Raw genomic sequence first — 19,990 nt, 5'->3', positions numbered from 1 at the left:
ATGTTTAAAGGTGCTGGCTGAGGATAGAACCAGCTAAATTCAAGAGTGTTTCTTCACAGTGAAATAATTTATTATATTCGCAGTAGTAACAATGGTGAGACTCGGAATGAAGTTACCAGTTCCAGACATGAATTCTGTCTCATCACGGTACGTTCTATTATCCTTCACTTCCACCTCCCCGCACTCACACCCATTCTTTTGGACTCCCTGATTGCCTTCCTTTCAGGTCTCTTGATTTGGAATGTTGAGAGGGTCTCCTCAGCAATATTCCGTCTGTGGCAGTTGGGACTTCAAACTGTACCTGTGAGGCTTTAAGACGCTGTTGTTCAATTACATTAAACCTGATTGGAATTCTACATCGCATCGATCATTTCTAATTATCATGCATTCCTCACAAGGGCTCTAACTAACAAGCATTTGCAATGCAATGGTCTCGGCATTGTTAAAGTTAGAGCTATTGGCATTGTTCATGACATATTTGTTTATGTTCTTAAAACATTTAAAGAAACGGCACTGTTATTTACAATGTCAATAGCTTAATCACTCTCAAATGCGAGACCTATTGCATTTGCACCCACACAGAGCCACACACAAAGCCACCCACACACACAGAGCCACCCACAGAGCCACTCACATAGAGCAACCCACACACAAATAGAGCCACCCACAGAGCCACCTATACACACACACACGCAGTAGCCCACTGACCTATTTACATTATGTGCACTTTGTGATCTGCATGGTACATGTTCTTTGCTGCAGGCACATTAACCCTATGTGCTACCTTTCCAGGAGTCAAAACTTCCACTAGACAAAACTCCGATCTCTCTCTAGGAGGAACATTAAACACCAGAGTCATCGTGACATACAGTATACTGTATTTCAGCAATCTGGCACCCCCTACTTAAAGTCTCACCTTGCTCTTAACAGTCACATTGAAAGCCTGCAAGGTTTGCACCCTAATAATAGGTCTCCCACCCTCTGTAACTCGACAGCCCTTTATTTGAGACCGGAATTAATTTTCCGTTAATACTCCCTTCACAGACGTCTTCTGTTCGTATTCACGGGAGAGCGTTGATTTTTTTTTAGGTCTGGCTTGAGTGCAACTGTCACCCGACCTTTTAACCGTCATTTTCAACATCTTACACCACTCCTAGATTTTCCAACAACCGTACTACAAGTCCCACAGTGCACATCCAGCTGTGGGCAGTGTCATAGCCAGTGACCGTTTGGCTCTCCAAGGGACAGACTAAGCTGTTTGGAGAGTACGTCCATTGATATCTAAGGGGTTGAAAACCGTTTTGGAGGGTGGGAAGATTTTCAGACCTGATGATCCCACTAAAGTCAATGATGGGAAGGGAGGGGGGGGGTCATTTTGTATATTTTGGGGCTGATGAAGAGTCCAAGGAGGGTGACATACCCCCAACGAGAGTGCTTTTATGTCTATGTTATGTATGTTATCCATGTTCCCATTACCGCTAAATGTGGTTAATAATATCCTGACTGTATTTAAATGTGTACTTATCGGGCTGAAGATTGCCTACAAGTTTACCATGGCAGTCACACTTGTCCGCATTGTGAAGTGGGACTCACGGGTCTCCTCGAACACTTAGCCAGGTAGCCAGAATTACCTGTATATCACAATGTTTTCTTTGTAATGAACGGGAACTAGGCTAACGCAAGATGTCTGCTGTTAGAAGCTGTTCGTTTACCCTCACCGGCGGCCACCAACAGTTCCGCGCTCTTGACGTATATCCAAGCCCACAAACATTCATAGTCACCCCGACCGACTATGCCGGCAGCGGTATGGGACCATTGGCATGGTTCTGAGAAAGCCCCGTCTTAAGATGGCCACCACGCCAGCGCCCCGCAGATTGTAGGCAGCCCATTGTACTCCTTTTTCGGAGGTGGGCGCACGCGCAGTGACTTCCCGGCGGGTATTAATGCAGGATGGGCATGCGAAATGTGTGCATTACTGTTGGGTTGTGGGTAATAGGAGCCCTTTGAGATTAAGACAAGTGGACGGGGAAAGACTTGAGGGCTCGTGAGTAAATGCGAGGGAGCTGTGCCTGTGAACCTTTTGGGTGAAGTCATAAGTGGGTTGAAGTCATAGGTGGCTAATGGGTAAGACGTTGGTGAGCTCAGGTTAACGGCTCAGACATAAAATGCTTGATAGTTCGACATGGGAGGATAGCTTATGGCAATGGGTTCGACTTGGCTTACCTGGCAAGAGCCATGAACACCGCCGCCTTTCTCTGAGGCGAAGCAGAAATGCCTCGGAGAAAGGCAGCAGCGTTTCCGGATTCGGGGGCGTGTTTCTCTGTTCTCTCCTCTTGCCATTGGCTGGAGGAGATAATGAGAAAAGTAGCAAAAAACACGCCCCTGAATCCGAAAAGGATGGGGCCTGTTCGGAGAGACAAACCTCTTCTCCAATGGCTGGCCAGCATTTAAGAGACCAGCCAATGGAGAAGAGGAGAGAAGAGGGGCGGGTTCAAGCCCTTCTTCTCCAAAACATTAAATCTCGGAGCGAGACTGCGCAAGCGCAGCCTTCGCGCCGAGACCTAAAAACCATAAACCATGACACCATCGTCGTAGGTGGAATTCTTCCACATAAACTGAAAAAAAGACAGAACTGGAAACCGACATACATTCTCCCCACACTGTTTTGTGAATTTACCTATGGATTGGAGCTGACTGTGTCTCATTTTCAGATGTCCATGTGAGCGTTGTTTCTGCATTTTACCTCGAAGGAGCCTGTTGTGCAATGTGCATTCGTCCAGTCATCGCAATACAATGCGCTTCCTGGATACAAGCGGAACCGGCCCTCCACGAGTAAGAATACAGCAGCCATACAATGCTTTGCAGAATCCAAACATAAATTGTAGACCATGGGGGCTCGTTAGAACTTCGATTTAAGTGTTTGGAGTTAAAAGTATTATTCACATTTGCGAGTAACATCAACAGTACCTGATCCAGCATTCCCATGCAGAGGGCCGGGTAGGCTGTGTAGAGAAGTGGATGGAAAAGCAGGAACCAGATATCAAAAACAGCCTGAAGTGAAAAAGGAAGAGCAGTGTTAAGAGAATAGTGATGTATCCATAATATCTACAGACATATTTGAACAGATTCTCTAGCAAGGAACACAATGTACCAATACAAAGCTGCAAATTGACAAAGTAAAGGTCGGGTTTGTGGACTCTGGGCTCGAGAGCATGTTCTCATTTTATCATCAGGACTACTTTAGCAGCATCAGTTGTGGCGTCCTGTATTTCACTTCCCTGCCATGCCATCCCGTTCTGCTCCATTCAGTTCCCTTTGCTTCGGTTCCCTCTCTTTTCCTGCCCTTCCAAAGCCCATCCCCTCCCTCATGTAGCCAGGGCCGGACTGCGGCTGTCTGCGGCCCCCGCAGGGGGCCATTCCAAACGGGCGGCCCTTAAGTGCCATTTGGGCACAAACGCCACCCTACTGGCTAAGGGTTGGACTCAGGGAAGGAGTCTTTCGCCTTGGCGCGCTAGGCGTGTCACTTCTGGTGCACAGAGGTCAGGGAGGGTACTTATATCTCCCCCCACCTCTCTGGCATCCTCTTTGCGCCAGACACGCTGCCTTGTCTGCTGCCCGTCTCGCTGTTTGCATCCCTCGTCGTGTGGTGCGGATGCGTTGCATTGTTGGTCGGCCTCGTCGGTTTTCGAGGTGAGTGCATGGGGGATGCTGCATGCGGCAGGCGAGCGGCCCCCATGCTCACTGCTGTAGTCAGTGTCCGGTGCGGCCGTCGTGTGACACTCGAGCTAGCGTGCGACTATTGTTGTACCGGAGGCCTGACTTTGCTGGTTGGAACATGCCCCTGGCATTGTTTTAACGATATCGGGGCGGAAAAGCTGCCGCTGAGCGGGGTCTTTGTGTTTAGAGTGTGGCAAAATATTTGGTAGTCTTCATTCAGGCTCAGATGTAGGACCCGCTCAGTGCAGAAAAGGGCTGGGCGCAATAGAGTTTTAAGTGCGGTTGCGGAGGGGTTTTCTAGTTACACTGCAGCAGTTTTACGGCAGCTGCAGCGTGGCAGGGTGGGGTCGGTTGGTTTGTCCTGGAGACGTCGTTTTTGGTCCCGGTGACTGTGGGCATTATCGCCCCCCCACCTCCAGGTCCTTCCCCTGGGGTCGGTGGCTTCCATCTCGTGTAGAAGCTGGTTTGCACGGGGCATGATGGGCAGGCGTTCGGGGCCCGGGATGTCCCGAACCCCTTTGGCCTGGTGGTGTGTGTGTTGCTGGGGATACAGCGTGGACCAATGGCCCGCGGCATGGCAGGGCACGGCCTTCTGGCGTGGCTCATGGGGGCGGTCGCAGGCAGTGTGTGGTATTGGGTGGCGGGGGGTGCCTCCCTCCATAGTTATGGGGTTGCTATCCCATCGCAGCTCTTTGCTGGCAATAGCGAGTCCAATATTGTGCTATTTGCGACAAGCTTGAAAGATTGAGCCGATTTCACCACACTGGGTGGCAATTAGGTTAAACGTTTCAAACAGGAATATTATTTCCCCAGGTAATCCGGGGCCAAGCCGCGGGGCACATGCGTTGGAGGGCTTTTGTTATATTGTGTGTTGTTGGCACTTTGTCCCGTGGCGAGGCCTCGCGCTGGGGGGGATGTGGCGTACCGAGTATTTTAGGGCCACATCTGTTTGCAGGATAGCGTGTTCGGAGATATATGGGACCTGGGTTCAATGCCCTCATTAGTATATAGCCTGATCGTTAATGGGTTTGACTTCTAATTAGAGGTTTGAAGGTTCGGGTCCCTTCGTGGTCGGGCTCTTTTTACCTTACTCGGTATTTAGTACAAGAACTTTGTTTAGCCGCATTTCACTTTTTCAGCCTGTCTCGCGGGCGGGGGTCGGCCTCTTTGATTGCGGCCGCCGCGCTGCCCGCACTTTGTTGAGGCATAGGGGCATTTAAGAGCACCCTGTGTGGTCCACACGGCCCGGTTACGGATTGGTTGGATGCGTGCTTTTTCCCTTCACAGTGCATGTATGTGGCAGTGGGACATACCCTATTTGGAACACAGTGCTGTAGAAGTAACTGCCTGGTTCCAATTTGGTCCGAAGAGCAAACAACTTGACTAATCCGCCGGGGGTGGATTTATAATGAGGTCGGGCATCGAGGCACTTGTCTCTCCGGTATCAGCGCAAAGGGGAAGGTGCCACACGCTGGGCCTAAATTGGCCTCTCTTGTGATGGCACCTGGGGGGTATCATTGTGGTTTTGGGACTGGTGTGGGGCAGAGTGTTGAGAGGGGCTACGCAGGGTCACCACATTCCTCATTTCGCCCCGTCAGTGGCCAGCTCTTATGGGTCCCTGGTACTAGGTTTGCTCCGGCTTGATACATGGGTAAGTACAAGAATTGAGGGGAGGACATAATCATTGCAACATAAACTGCTCCACAGCATGGGAAGGCCGTTGCCCCGGCCCTGTTTATGGCTTCTCCGTTGCTGGGGGCTTCCTGGTTATGGCACGGAAGAATAATGCTATGTTGCCGGTGTCTGGGTTAGGAGTACTGTGCCTCTGAGGCCCGGGATGGCTCGTTTTGGGCTGACTGGTTGTTCGGCATGCGGGGCAGCAGCCTATATGTGAGCTGGGAGTTGTTTTGGTATTTCACTTCACTTCGCTTAGGAGATCACAGCGCTCCGGTACTAGTTCTTCTTTAATTATGGTTGCATTATGGATTGCCCTACTTCCGACTCCCTGCGCCTAAGATGCAGTGTGTCCGATTTATAGTAAAGCAAAACTGGCCCTTTCAGGAAGACCTAAATCAACCTAGTGGAAACGGTATAACCATTTCAATGGTGCAGGGCGTCTCTCTAGGCTAGGCAATGCACCACACGTATGGATTTGGTGCTACATCAGGCCTGCCCGCATGAAGTAATTAGTGGGGCTACATCGATGGCGGGTAAAGAATTTCACAGTGTCTAGAACACTGCGCCAGGTACTAAGTATGATTGGTTTTGGTCAAGGTCGTCAGGGAGAGTGGGGGGCCACATTGCATGCACAATGAAGGGTGTTCCACTCAATTAACGCGGGGCGACAGTGTCGATGGCAGCGTCAGTGGTAGTCTGGTGGTATGCTTGCTGTTGTCAGCTTTAGTTTAGTCAGGTTGTATGCTTGTGGTCAGAGACAGGCACATTTCAGGTCACAAGTTGCACTGCTGATCGCATACCTTTCCGGTCAGTCACGTTATATTGTGGAAATCAAATTTGTCTGGGTAGCAACGCGGCTCCTGTTTCTTAACGCCGCGCCTTGTACTTTTCAACGGTGGTGTGCATTTGTTTTTGTTCATGATTCCTAACATGACAAGCGCACAGAGACAGCGGCATGGTGCCCCGTCGTCATCGCCGCCTTTCACATGTTGTCACATGTCTACTTACGGGTAATAAGGCGGTGCTTGGTTGAAATGGTTGAACGCAAGCAAATGGTTATTATGTGGGGCTTTGCCTCCTGGGGGCAGATTTCTATTGCAAGCGCTTATTTGTGCCCTAAAAGTTCGGTAGCTAAAGCTGCAGAAGTAGGATTAAGAAGGCCACATGTTAACTTTTATCCTCCACGGGGTGTGCCTGTTCGCAGTAATGCGGCCACCTTGCACGAGATGTGCAGTTGTGGTGAAGCAAACACGCTGCTTGGCGGCAACTGAAGCAAAGACCTATGGCTTCGGGGTCCATTGTTCAAGTGACGTTGCATTAATCGCACAGGTCCCCCCCCCCTGTTGAGGCCGAGCCCGGTGGTGGCCCTGTAGCACCGATGCCAGGTATGTGGTAAAGGAAGGGAAATCAAATAAGAGAGTCAGGTTCTCCGTGGATTTCCCTTCCCTTTTGTAACACAGGAGCGGCAATATTGTCTGGTGTGACTCGCTTCAAGTGAAAGTTTCAATTTCATTCACAAGCCACAGTTGCGACTTATTTTTCTTTGCATCTAACAACCTTGACATGTCAGGTATGATGTTCCAGCTGCATCATAAGCAATACTGTCATGTGTCAGCGCGCTTCAAGGGGAAGACAATTTGAGGGTCTTATCAGAGATATCCAGATTGACATGCGACTTGGGCTTGCCTCTTGAAGCGGGCCATGGGGCACCTTACCTTGGCTCTCGGCTCACCCCAGGCAGAGTTAGGCCAGTCTCCGTGGTGTGACTGAATTGAAGCATCTCAGCAGCCCAGGGCATCTTGAGGCGGCTTTTTTGCCTGGCCGTGAGGCCTGTGCTGTAGGCCGCTATACATGGGGGGAGAGGATGTGGTTAATGACCAGAACGGCCGACCGAGGGCTTAGACTCTTGGCACATAGTGGCACAAGTGTCAGGTTTTCTGTAGAACTGCTTTGCTGTAGTGTATCGCGGGAGAATGCTGATTCTAGTTTTGGGCGTCTCTATGTATGTGTCGCCGTGAACAACTCTAGGTCAGAACTTGTGTTACTCCGCGTTCAGTCGGCGTTGCGGGGCGTCTGCCTTGGCAGTAACTGGACAGGGTGCCCTGGGTGGGGCAAAACAGTATATCAGTTTGGGGTTGATTATTGGTGCGTTAAACAAATTTGTACGGCCAGGGTGCCATAAAGTGGGAAGGCCACTTGGGGTCATTGTTTCTCACTTTGGCTGCACATGAATGAAAAATGTCTTCATTCACTAAAACCAATAATGGACATTGCTCCATCCTTCTCAGCAAGGTAGACCAAAGCGGTTTGATATGTCCTTTGACTTTGATGAGCGATTCATTCAATGCTTTTCTTTCAAAGAACTATTCTCGCCAAATTTTAATTTAGTAGTTTGGATGGCGCCTATGTCTCGAATCCATCAATATTTCTTTCATGATGAGGTTTGGTAGCACAGGGTAATAGGGGCAGATGGTACTAAGTCTCTCTTGCATGGAACGATACGAAGGGTAATTCAAATAAACTGGTATGGAGTCTCTTCTGTAGTGTGCCACTGTGGGAGTGCGGTTGGCACATTAAATTTACACTGCCTCTGGGATAAGCCAAAGTCTCTGCCTAGCCACTTAGGGGGTGGGCAGGTGTCAGCCTAAGTGTGTGCTCTCTTCTCCCGACTAGAGAGGTGGGTTCGGCCTGGCTTATTTACAACATGGGTAGAGAATGCCTAGGAGTGGTTTGCAGTCCATTCGCAACCGCCCCACTGGGAGAAGGTTTTAGGCCACAAGGTTTGTGGAGGGCTCTTGCGTGGGAGCCGGGTGAAGAGCTATGGTCAGGCTAGGATGTCTCATGCTTTCATCGCACTGTTGAGTCCCAGTCACAAGCGGATTCTATCAGGGTGAACTGCCTGTGGGTCAGGAAGCGCCAAGGCATCAGAAGTACTGAGCGGCTTACAGCCAGAGGCGGTATCCGATGCAAAGGGCATCTGTTAGATTAGAGCCCCACTCAGAGGTACCTCCATAAGTGCTTGGAGGTCTGTTGGCACCGCCTTTCAATGGAAGCCATTTTCTAGCAGGCTGCTCTGAGCAGAGCATTTGCAGGCGTAAGTAACAGTATCAGCTGCCAGTTCAAACATGCATCTTTCACTAATTTACTCAGAAAACTGGGACAGGAAGTATGGCGGGCTGGATAACTCTTGCTTCTCCCTGCATTGGCACATCTTGTCAGGAGTCAAAAGGGATTGCACTTAAGCCAGGTAATGTTAGCACCCATCCACACCAAGCCGATTGTTTCAGGTCACCCTGGGCCGCATTTACACAGCCCAGCAGTGGCCCTTGTGGTTGTCAGTGCCATGAATTACTAAATTGAACTGAACAGGAGGCGTGTCCGTGGGTTACACCAACAGAGGTTTGGGCGAGAGCTAGACTCCACTCATGGTCAAGGTGTAGGTTTAAGTAGTTGGAGTGGCACTCTTAGTTGACCAGGGGTTCAATGCTACACGCGGGCATCGCCGCGTTGCGGCCAGATCACGGCCATTGGGTGTTTCCCAGGGGGCAGCAAGTGGAGGCAAGGCTCTTTCCAAATCTGGCAAATCTGGCACCAGAACACTAGGTAGTCAGGGCCAACTTGTCTGTTGGGTGACTTGTGTAGGCACCTGTGTAGTTGTCACTCCACGAAGGGGTGAGTTGTCTCCAATAGTGGGCACAATACATATATGTGTGTCTCTGGCCTTACAGCTGTGTGGAGCCTGTCTCATTTAGAGGTACACCCAGGTGAAAATTGTGTATTTAAGGTTTGCATGACCAATGCAGTTTGTGGTATCTCCTAGCGGACCCACTGAAGGTGTACTGCAGCAAAACAGGGAACTGGGAATCTTGGTTTCCGTCACTTTGGCAGGTTTAAAGCATCCAGGGTCGGAGATGGACAGTAGGTACTGTGCATCTGTGATCCGACGGCAGTTAGGCAAGCGGGTGCTCTGCGTAAGTTGTAATTGCACGAAAGGGTGAGGTGTCTCCAATAGTGGGCACAAGACATAGATTGTTTCAAACCAGCTTTGATACCATTAAGGTGTTCACCAGGGTTTAGCAATCAAAGGGGTTTGTGCAATTGTCTGGTCAAGGGGGGAAGTAAGTGCACAACAGAACCAAGGGTAGATGACATGTTCCTGCACTTAAGCTCAAAGGCCCGCCCGGTTAGCTATGGTAGCCTCGCTGGGTGGTGATGCTGTCAGCCAACATAGTGTGCTGCCGTCCCAAGAAATGGGGAAACAAGGTGTCAAGCACAAAAGGCTACTATGTAAAAGAACATTTGGCACGTCCAGTGATCAACAATGATAAAAATGTAATAGAGCAGGTAATTTTCCACCTATGGGGTTGCCCAAGGGTGGGCAGTGTGAACGCCCCTGCCCCCCTTTTCGGGAATATTCTAGGATGGGGGTTAGTTAGGACTTAGTCAATCCTTAATGTTAGGCACCATATCGCTCAGTGCGCACTGCATTAAATCAGACAGATTTTCCTAGCTGGAGGCCTAGGGCAGTGGTTCCCAAACTTTTGACTCCTGAGGACCCCCATTGAGTCACCACTGGAAACCGGGGACCCCCAAGCAATTTGTAGGATTTAAATTTCAAACATTAAAACAGTAATTTGAAAAAAATAAACACACATGTGCACACAAAACAAATACTCGAATTACTAAGGATTTTAGCAGCATATTTACAAGCTTCTATCGCCATTGGAACGCCACTTTTTGCGATGCTCCCGTGGCGATAGGGGCTTCGCCTTATTTACAAGGCAGCGGTAAGCCACATAACGTGGCTTAATGCTGCCTTGTAAATAAGGCCCCCTTTCACGCAATGCTTAGCGTGAAAGGGGTGGGCATTGGGTGTTCCACCGCATCACCCATTGATTTTGACGCTGCCCCCTATTTACAAGGGCAGCATAAATAGGAGGCAGGGCCAAAATTAAGACCCTGGAAAACCTGGTCTTAACTTGGCGAAACAAGGAGAAATGGTTTCTCTCTCCTCGTTTTTGCTTTTTCCGTGTGTGCTGCCTTGTGCAGCACACAACTGGAAAAAGTAAAACACCTTTGATTCTTTATGTTAAGGAAGGTGAGCTTCCTGCACATAAACAATCTTTAAAAAAAATACGTTTTTTAACTTCCATGTGTGTTGCATTAAGCAGCACACATAGAAGTGACAAAACTGCATTTCAAGGTTTCAATGGGGACCTTCCTGTACATAAAAAATCTTCCCTTGCGCAGACACCCTTGTACTATGGCGCAAGGGTGCCTGCCTTGGTGCTACACTGCTAAGTATAGCGCAATGGAAAACGCAGAACTGCACCATATTCTTGTAAATATGGTGCAGCCCTGCATTTCTGAAGTGACGGAGCGTGTTGTTAAGCCAAGGAGGCTAACGACATGCTCCGCCACTTCTGTTGTAGGTATCCCCCTTAGTATTTTATATTGAAAGAATTTCCAAAAAACAAAAATTGTAATGGGAAGGTTGATGCTGGCTAACCTTTAAATTGTTGGTTTTATTTTGCTCTACAAGGCTCTTGCTCCTGCCAGGGCCAGACTGGAAACCCAAAGCAGCCCTGGCAAATATTTTCAGACCAGTCCCCATACGGTGCACACCAAGTGCAGTGAGTGAGCCTGACCACTACCAAGGGGGCTTTGGGACGCTCTCCTCCCCCAAACATTTAGGATACAATAGTGCAGTCTACAACACATTTATCACTATATATTTAATTGTATCAGCTTTGAAAGAATAGTAAATGAAGACCTTACTATGCACCAGGATATGACAGTCTTTGTTGGGGTTCTTCAATGATTCCCTTACTAGCACCCTCCAACAGTGCCTCTCATCTCTCCATAGTGCCTCTCATACCATTGTAGGATGTCAGAGCACTTTACATCACACGCATATAGAGACAATGAATCATACGTGTAAATCAGTGTATAGAAAATGTTACATATGGCAAAGGGGACTACAAGGTGTAGGATTCACGTCATTCATACTGATAGGCATTTTTAAAGAGTGCATAGTCTGGAGAAGCACACACTCAGGATTCAGAACATAACACAGTGGTTAGCATGGACTTTAACAATAAAAATGTCTTTCCACCAAAAAAAAACGTTTTAGCAACATCAGGATAATGAAAGACTGGGAACAAACATAAGTTACTAACTTGTACCATGAAGTTTGCAAACAGCTCTTTGATGCCAATTTATAGGTCACTGTGCTAGATTACGATTGTCACTTATGAACTGCACAGTAACAAAAGAATCTCTGTGACAAAAGCAGTAACCCACTGACCTATGCACATAAAATGCTGTTTCTTTTAAATTGCATGTTACACCTTCTTGGCAGTAGGCATATTAACCATCTGTGCTACATTAGATAAGTCAACGCTGCTACTGGACAAAACTCTCATCTCTCTCCAGCAGATACATGAATTACTGGTGTTCTCTTGACCCTTTTATTGTTGCTAGAAAACTGCTAATTATACAAGGAACTTTGCAGTGCTTTTTAAACTGCTGCCTGCGGACCCCCTGGGAATGTGTCACGGACCCCTGGGGGTCCCCGGACCACAGTTTGGGAAACACTGGCCTAGGGGGTTTCACCACAGAGGGTGCTGAGCTGGCGGAATTCCCATAAGGAATAAAGGATGCATGGCAAGGGCAGGAGGGCACCCTTGCTCATTGTCACACACTTCTAGTTATGAACATTCCTGTGCGTCATGATTTAGAAAGCAAAGGGACTGCAAAGGTTAAGCATAATCCTCTGTGCCCGAATAGCCAAAGTAGGCAGGCGGGGGCGGGAGCGATTACCTAACTAGTGGGCTGCTGTCCCATAGATGGGGGACACAGGGGTTCAAGGCACACACGGTGCTAGAAGGACGGCAGCTAGGTGGGATCAGCAAATAGATGGGGCAATGTGAGCCTTGGTGTCGGAAATCGTCCTGCCCAGAGTTGGCACAGGGCTAGGTCATGTGAGGCAGTGGAACTTTCCCGCAGGAGGGTGAATAGTTCTTGGCACAGGTTCACAGGCCAGAAGGTCTTTGGTTTCATCAGACACTAGCTGATCCAGGCTAACGTCAAGGGCTATTGTGATATAGATGGGGTTCATCTATCACCAGTAGGGAGGGATCTCTTCCCTTAGATTTGCAGGAGGCCTGGAAATGAGCAGTCGCATATGTGAAATGTGCTGATTTGGTGAGATCAGCAACTACATGGGTCAATGTAAGCTCTGGTGGTCTGAGATGATCCCCCGCAGAGGTGGCACGGAGCTAAGTCAGAGGAGGCCGTTGAACATCCCGGTAAGAGGGAACTGTTCATGGCGTAAGTTCGCAGACCAGAGGGGGCTGGGTTTCATCAGACACGAGCTGATCCAGGCTAATGTTAAAGGCTACTTTGCTAAAGATGGGGTCCATTGTCACCATTGCAATCCAGGCGTACACCTAGGTTAGGTTGACAAACATGGGGTGCATTTGTCACAGGTGGGCATGGACACTTTCCTCTGGACATGCACAAGGCCGTAGAAAGCAGGTTGCAGGTCATAAATGAGCTGTTTTGCTGGGGGACGCCTCCAGAGCTGTGGCGGAGTTACAGGGTGATCTGGAAGCAGACGGGTACAGTAAGGGGACCTCTGCGGCAGACGGGTACAGTAAGGGTACCTCTGCGCGGCACAGTAGGGGTGCCAGAGCCAAAGACAAGGAGCCTCAGGGCAGGTTCCTGGAAAACCGCGACGGCGCCCCGTTAGTCCTTCGGGCGGTTGGGGGCCTGACCAACCGGAGGTTTGCCCTGCTACGCTCCGCCCTGAAAAGGGCGTGAGTAATAAGAGACCAACGTGTCACGTGATCCAGAGGAGGATCGCAAAAAGGTGTAGCACTGATTGGGTGTCCCACAGTGCTGGCTCATAAGGTGGGCGGGGCAGCATAGGTTGGTACAGCTGCCTGCCCTTGGATCGCCCGTAAGATAACCCACCATATTGCATACTTTTGTATGGAATAAACCTGCAGCAATATTTCCCATAACAAAAGTGGTCTTGTGTATTTATTTATTCTTGCATGCTCAGACTGTGGGTGGGGGAAGTTGCCGATAATGGCACTATGCGGCTGTCCGCGGCCCCCTCCAAATGGGCGGCCCTTTAGTGCCATTTGGGCACAAGCGCCACCCTACTGGCTAAGGGTTGGACTCAGGGAAGGAGTCCTTTGCCTTGGCGCGCTAGGCGCGTCACTTCCGGTGCACAGAGGTCGGGGGAGAGTACTTATACCTCCCCCCACCTCTCTGGCATCCTCTTTGTGCCACACACGCCGTCTCCCACCCTACCGCTTACCCAGCATGGGGTTGGCAGGCAATGTACGTAGAACATTGTAATGTTTTCTTTTTTCATTGCAGGCGGAGTTACAGGGCGATCTGGAACCAGACGGGTACAGTAAGGGTACCTCTGCGGCAGACGGGTACAGTAAGGGTACCTCTGCGCGGCACAGTAGGGGTGCCAGAGCCAAAGACCAGGAGCCTCAGGGCAGGTTCCTAGAAAACCGCAACGACGCCCCGTTAGTCCTTCGGGCGGTTGGGGGCCTGACCAACCGGGGGTTTGCCCTGCTACGCTCTGCCCTGAAAAGAACATGAGTAAAAAGAGACTAACGTGTCACGTGATCCGGAGGAGGATCGCAAAAAGGTGTAGCACTGATTGGGTGTCCCATAGTGCTGGCTCATCAGGCGGGCGGGGCAGCATAGGTTGGTACAGCTGCCTGCCCTTGGATCGCCTATAAGATAACCCACCATATTGCATACTTTTGTATGGAATAAACCTGCAGCAATATTTCCCATAACAAAAGTGGTCTTGTGTATTTATTTATTCTTGCATGCTCAGACTGTGGGTGGGTGAAGTTGCCGATAATGGCACTATGGGCACAGAAACCGGTCCTGGCAAACTGCTCGGCCGGCCCCCAGGAGGGAGGAGGGGGTGCAGCCGAGCTGTTTGCTACGGCCGGTTTCGGACGATTTTGTTACAGGGGGCCGATATTGCCAGCCCCCGGTAACAAAAACAGCCCCCAGGGGGCCCAAAGCCTGCCCCCACCCTAGCGGCCCACCGGGGAAATGCCCGGTGCCCGTCATGGCCGGTCCGGCCATGCCTGTAGCCTTGCCTTGCCCCTGCCCCTTCCTTCCCTTCGCTTTCTCTCCTCTTCTCCCTGTAGAGGCACACATATTGCATTCTAGGTATCTGCCTTACTAGTCAGAATCCAGGGTCGGACTGGGACAGTAAATAGGTCCAGGCACCAAAATAAAAGTGGCCACTATTAGTGAATCAGATATTTAAGAAAAAGGCCCACATTTGCAAATCAGGTCAGTTTTGAACTTGTAAAGACACACTGTATAGGTGTTTTGCAATTTATGAGAGAATTCATGTATTTGTGCTTGTGGCAGGCAATGTTTGTGGTAATATCAGGGAAATCAGATAAAAAGTTCCCACCAGACCATAAAACAGGCCTAGAAACAGCCAAAAACCAGCCCACGCACTGACCTGTTCTGTACCTCTCAGACTGCTCTGTAGGCAAGTCCGACCCCGTTTGCATCCATTTCTTGGACTAGCCGTAATTGAGGCTGTATCACATAATGTAGAAAGTTGTTTTTGCCAGAGTTTAGGGCTGACTGGTGACTTAAAAATGTGAAGAGCTGGAGCAACACTATTTTACCAACTTAGACAGTGGTAAATGCTCGGTTGTTGTGGGGATTTCAATGCATGTGCTGCTTTTGACTGCAAATGCAGCAGCATTTGCTGACATATGGAAAGTACGTAATACAACACAGCAGAATAACATACGCAAATCAACATAGCAACCCAATTAAAACACAATTGGGCACAACCATACAATTAGCAAAGAACGCAGCATCACCACAGTACGACGAAACATCACATTGCAATAATACAACACAAAAACACAGCGGCACAAAAATAACAGAATAAAACAAATGTGCGCAAACATTATTGCTTCACATTACAGGGTACGGCTGGGGCAAAAAATAAGCACAAAATCAAAAGTGGCCCCGGCTCGCGAATCAGCTACAAAAGTAGTCAAAATGTGCAAATAATGCCAGTTCTAAAATTGAAAAGGCAAACTGTATTAGTATTTTGCAAGGCATAAGAGACTGCAAGCATTTGTGTTTTTCGCAGGAATATTTGTGGTAATATTAGGGAAATCTACAGAAAAAAACAGCCCACCTGCCCATAAAATAGGGCCAGAAGCTGCTAAACGATCGGTCCACACACTGATCTTTGAGACCAGCCCATCGATCACTGACTGATTGCCCTATAGCCCAGTCCTTTTCTGATTACCACCTCCAGAAACCTGTTTTTATTGCACAGTGGTAAAAGTACATATAAAACACTACTTTAACTTACTACCAAGGGGGTGAAATATCCAGTGAAAAATGTTTTTGATGTGGCCTGTGCTGTCTCACAGCGTAAGTAATTGTATCTCGAGACTGTCTGTAACCACACAATTTACTGACTTTGCTACTTTGAAGAGGAAGCGTCTGCGAAGCGAGTCATTTGGGATTATTTGGGCACTGTAAAATGCTTCTTTCCCACCAACCTCTGAATTGTGGTAGCTGACTGGCACTGAAAAAACATGTTCTAATTCGAGCTGTAGTTGTTTATTAATGGATGGAGTCACAACATCTTATATCGCATTGGAAATCTACTCTTTGTTTACTGATTTCCTGCAAGTGTGGACTGTTAGCATAAATAAAGTGGAGGAAGAGTGTATTCATACATTAGGAATGTCTATTTCCTGACACTTTACAACACTCCTTTCCAATATGAGAGTTCTTGCATGTTTTTCACACACATCGTACACATTTATCCCTTTCGTTGTTAAAGTTAAGAGCACAAATTATGTGTGAAAAATATTTGAAAGTTTGGGATTTTCTCCAGTGTAAGATGTTTGTTGATATTCATTGTTTCCCTAATAGCCCCACATGAAACCGCCTCACTGTGAGAACCTATGTTTCCAACTCTAACCACAGTGGTTAACAGCCATACTGGTGGACCTTCAGTTTTATAAAGTGTGATTAAGAGTCAAAATCATTATCCAAATTCAATCAATTGGGATTTGTGGCCTTAAAACTACATTTTTGCAATTGTAAATGGTAATCCTCGACAACAAAAAGGTTTGCGTTTAAAGGCTGTGGTGTGCGCATGCGTGTCTAGACTGGATTTTGGTACAAAGACTCCAAGGGGAGCAGTTTCTGCTCAAAAGACCTTGTGATGCACTAGTGTACAGATTACTTACCAACACAAAATTATAACGGACCCCATCCTCCTCGCTCTCACCAGCTCTTACACCACGTTATGATCAGCAATGCTTTATATAAGCACAATACTAAACCAGATGATTTGTATCTGATCTTTCATTAAATAAACCACTTTAAATGCATGACAAGCTCTCTACAGTCTTTTAACTTCACTTGAACTGCATACGTGTACTAGCACTGCACTGCCACTCCACCACTTACATCTCATACGGATTGTTTAGAAGTGTGATGTGTCCCACTATTTTGACACCATTGCAGTGAATGCACTATATTGAAAATTCAAATTCATTAATATATTGATATATACTGATTAATATAATTTGACATATGGCATAACCAAATATTTATGTTAATGTTGTTTATTTCTTCTATTTTTTTGTCCTTCCTGTTTGTCTTTATTGTAATGCCCCTCATATGTTCATTATAATTTGTATTGTTTGATTCAACGTATAGGTCCTTTGGGATCTGACACATATGCCAAATGTTGTTCTTTCTGATTTTCCTTATTCTTGTTGGTATGTATTTGTCTTTAAAATAATAGTTTTGCATGCACGTAATTTGTTATTTTTATAATTTGATTTAACATATGTTGTTTTGGATATACATGCTATTTGTACACAACCTTGAAAAAGCCCCATGGCTGTGCGCTGCAGGGGGCGAAACACTGTTGCCTGGTCCTAGTCTAAAAATTCTCAAGTTAAATCAACAATGTTTGAGGGGCACCAAGAGCTACATTATAATAATAAAAACACTAAAATATAATGAGTTAGCTAATTTGTGTTTTTTCTAAGATACTAAGAAGAACTCAAATTGAACCTTGAAACTAAGATCTCAACATTGACTATGACTAACCAAACCCCTTGTTTATCATTCTAAATTGATTTGTGGGCAGCTAGGGGTATAGCCCACTTATAGGTTAGTCTTTTGAATATCACAAAGAGCCATGTGTAGGTGAGGTCGACTCCATAGACTATTACTCCTATTTCTAACAGAATTTTGCTCAAAAGGCGCCAGTCAGAAGAAACAGCACTGAGTGTAACTTTCGGAGTGGATTTAGAAAACTTTCACAAGTGCAAATCTGATTTATTATTAGGAAAAGACATAAAGTACAGTTAGAATCAGAAAAGAGAATAACAAAGTATGGAGGTCATATAGGCCTCCATATTGGTTGGGTGGCAGAGACACCGCCTTTACTCGTGAGATATCCCACGAGGGAAGGGATAGGGTAAAAAGCAATTAGGGTCCAGTTTTTCGGTTATGTCCAAAGAGTTAACGTCTTCAGCTTCATAATGTAAGCTCACTTTGCACTTGCTTCATACCGAATCTATCTACAGTTACCTGTCAAAACACAAGTGTTGTGCTCTCAGTACTGAGCAGCCAGGCCATCAGTTGCAAGGATCACAGCTTTTGATAAAGCACAAGGCTATTTCCAGGTACAGCTGATAAAGGTCAATCTTGAATTGAATCAGCTAATGCATTGACATCATCTCCCACAGCATTGAAAAACCACTGCTGTCTTGACGAAGCTCACACTAATAGAATCATTGTGCAAGGCTCCCCTTACATTTTGCTCAAGATCTTGGGGATTGGTGGAACTGGAGGAAACGCATAGAGAAACTTGCTGCATCAGTTCTTCAAAACTACTTCAACCATAGAACCTAGATAGGAACACATTCTGGTGAACATGACATATTTGGAGCTCAGGATCATAATGAACATGTTTAACATGGGATTTCCCTGGCTCTGAAAAAGTTGAAATGGTTGCCTGTTGTCCAACTTCCATTTGTGACTGCAGGACATCTGTGTCCTGAGTTCATCTGAGCAACTGGGTTCGGCCCCAAGCACGTTTGGCCAAAAGTCCACATTGTACTTCATAGCCCAAAGCCTTACCCTTCTACCAACAACTTAGAGAGAGCTGGTGCCCCTTGCATGTGGATATAAAACATTGTTATGGTGTTGTTCATCTGTACCTTCACCCGATCATAGGATGAATGCCTTGAAGTCTTGTCTGACAGCCCTGAGCTCTAACAGGTTGACATGCCTCCTGACCTTGAACTGCAACCACAGCCCACTTAAATGAAGATGCTGTAAGTGTACCTCCCAAACCAAAATGGAGGTATTTGTTCTTGTCAAAATTATCTTCCGAATCAGGGGAGACAACTTTAGACCTGTGAGAATGTCATCACTGTCCAACCACCAGTAGAGAGCCAACTTAGTGCACAGTCGTATCGTAAATACGTCTTCCATGTATCTATCAACCTACTGCCATTGTACGCTGAGTTGTCCTAGACTTGGACGCACATGAAGGCAGTATCAAGGCAAAAGAATCAATCATGAGGGCATGCAACCTAGCATTGCAAGCAAGTTTTTCAGGTCCATGCATGATGTGCTTGCTGGACCTGTCATCCTTAGGATGGTGTTCCCCCAAACGTTTTGCCTGCTTACCTCCTCTTTTTGTTGGCCTTCGATTTCTTAGCACTTTACTACTGCTGACCAGTGCTAAAATGGATTCTCCCCTAAACATTGTGACAGTGGTTTACACATGATTGGCATATTTAGTTTACTTGTAAGCCCCTTGTATAGTAATTTACCATATACCCAGGGCCTGTAAATTAAATGTAACTAGTGGGCCTGCAGCACTGGATGTGCCACCCACACAAGTAGCCTTTCAAACCTGTCTCAGGCCTGCCATTGCAAAGCCTGTGTGTTCATTGGACTGCCACTTTGTCTTGGCATTTAAAACCACTTGCCAAGCCTTACACTCCCCTTTTATGACACATAAGCCACTCCTAAGGTAGGCCCTGGGTAGCCATAAGGGCAGGGTTCTGTGTAACTAAAAGGTAGGATATGTACTTTTCTGTTTTACATGTCTTAGTAGTGACAAACAGCTACATTTGTTTTTCACTGCTGGGGTGCCCACTCCACTCGTATGCTAGCATTGGGAATTCCTTAATATACTTTTATGCTGTAATTCCTGATCAGAAAGGAGTATCTGCATCATATTTATAGCTTTGGAATGATGATAAATCCTATTTAATGGTAAAGTGTGATTTAACATTACTGTTTTAGATATGTCCCTTTTAGAAAGTGGACATTTCTCTGCTCATACTGCTCAGAGGGCCAAATGTAAGGCCCTTCTTAGCTGTCGCAAATGGGAAATTGCCCTTTTTACGACTGTTAAAAAGGGATGTGGTATGTACAAACCCTACTTTGCGAGTCACTAACCTATAACCGACTTGCAAACTAGGGTTTGCGAATTACTATTAGGAAGGGGCGTTCCAAG

General features: G+C 47.2%; 1 protein-coding gene across 1 annotated transcript in view; it reads right to left on the bottom strand.

The window, feature by feature from the left end:
* The window catches only part of LOC146798840 (phospholipid-transporting ATPase IC-like), a 1,543,528-nt gene that overhangs the window by 64,211 nt on the left and 1,459,327 nt on the right, over nucleotides 1–19,990 (bottom strand). The window contains exon 24 of the mRNA XM_085626157.1: nucleotides 2,968–3,051. Coding sequence (XP_085482283.1) covers nucleotides 2,968–3,051 — 84 coding nt within the window. The remainder of the gene's footprint in view (nucleotides 1–2,967; nucleotides 3,052–19,990) is intronic.

The sequence above is a fragment of the Triturus cristatus genome, chromosome 9, assembly GCF_964204655.1.
Source record: "Triturus cristatus chromosome 9, aTriCri1.1, whole genome shotgun sequence".
NCBI classification, from domain to species: Eukaryota; Metazoa; Chordata; class Amphibia; order Caudata; family Salamandridae; genus Triturus; species Triturus cristatus.
This window is presented reverse-complemented; position numbering and strand designations above follow the sequence as displayed.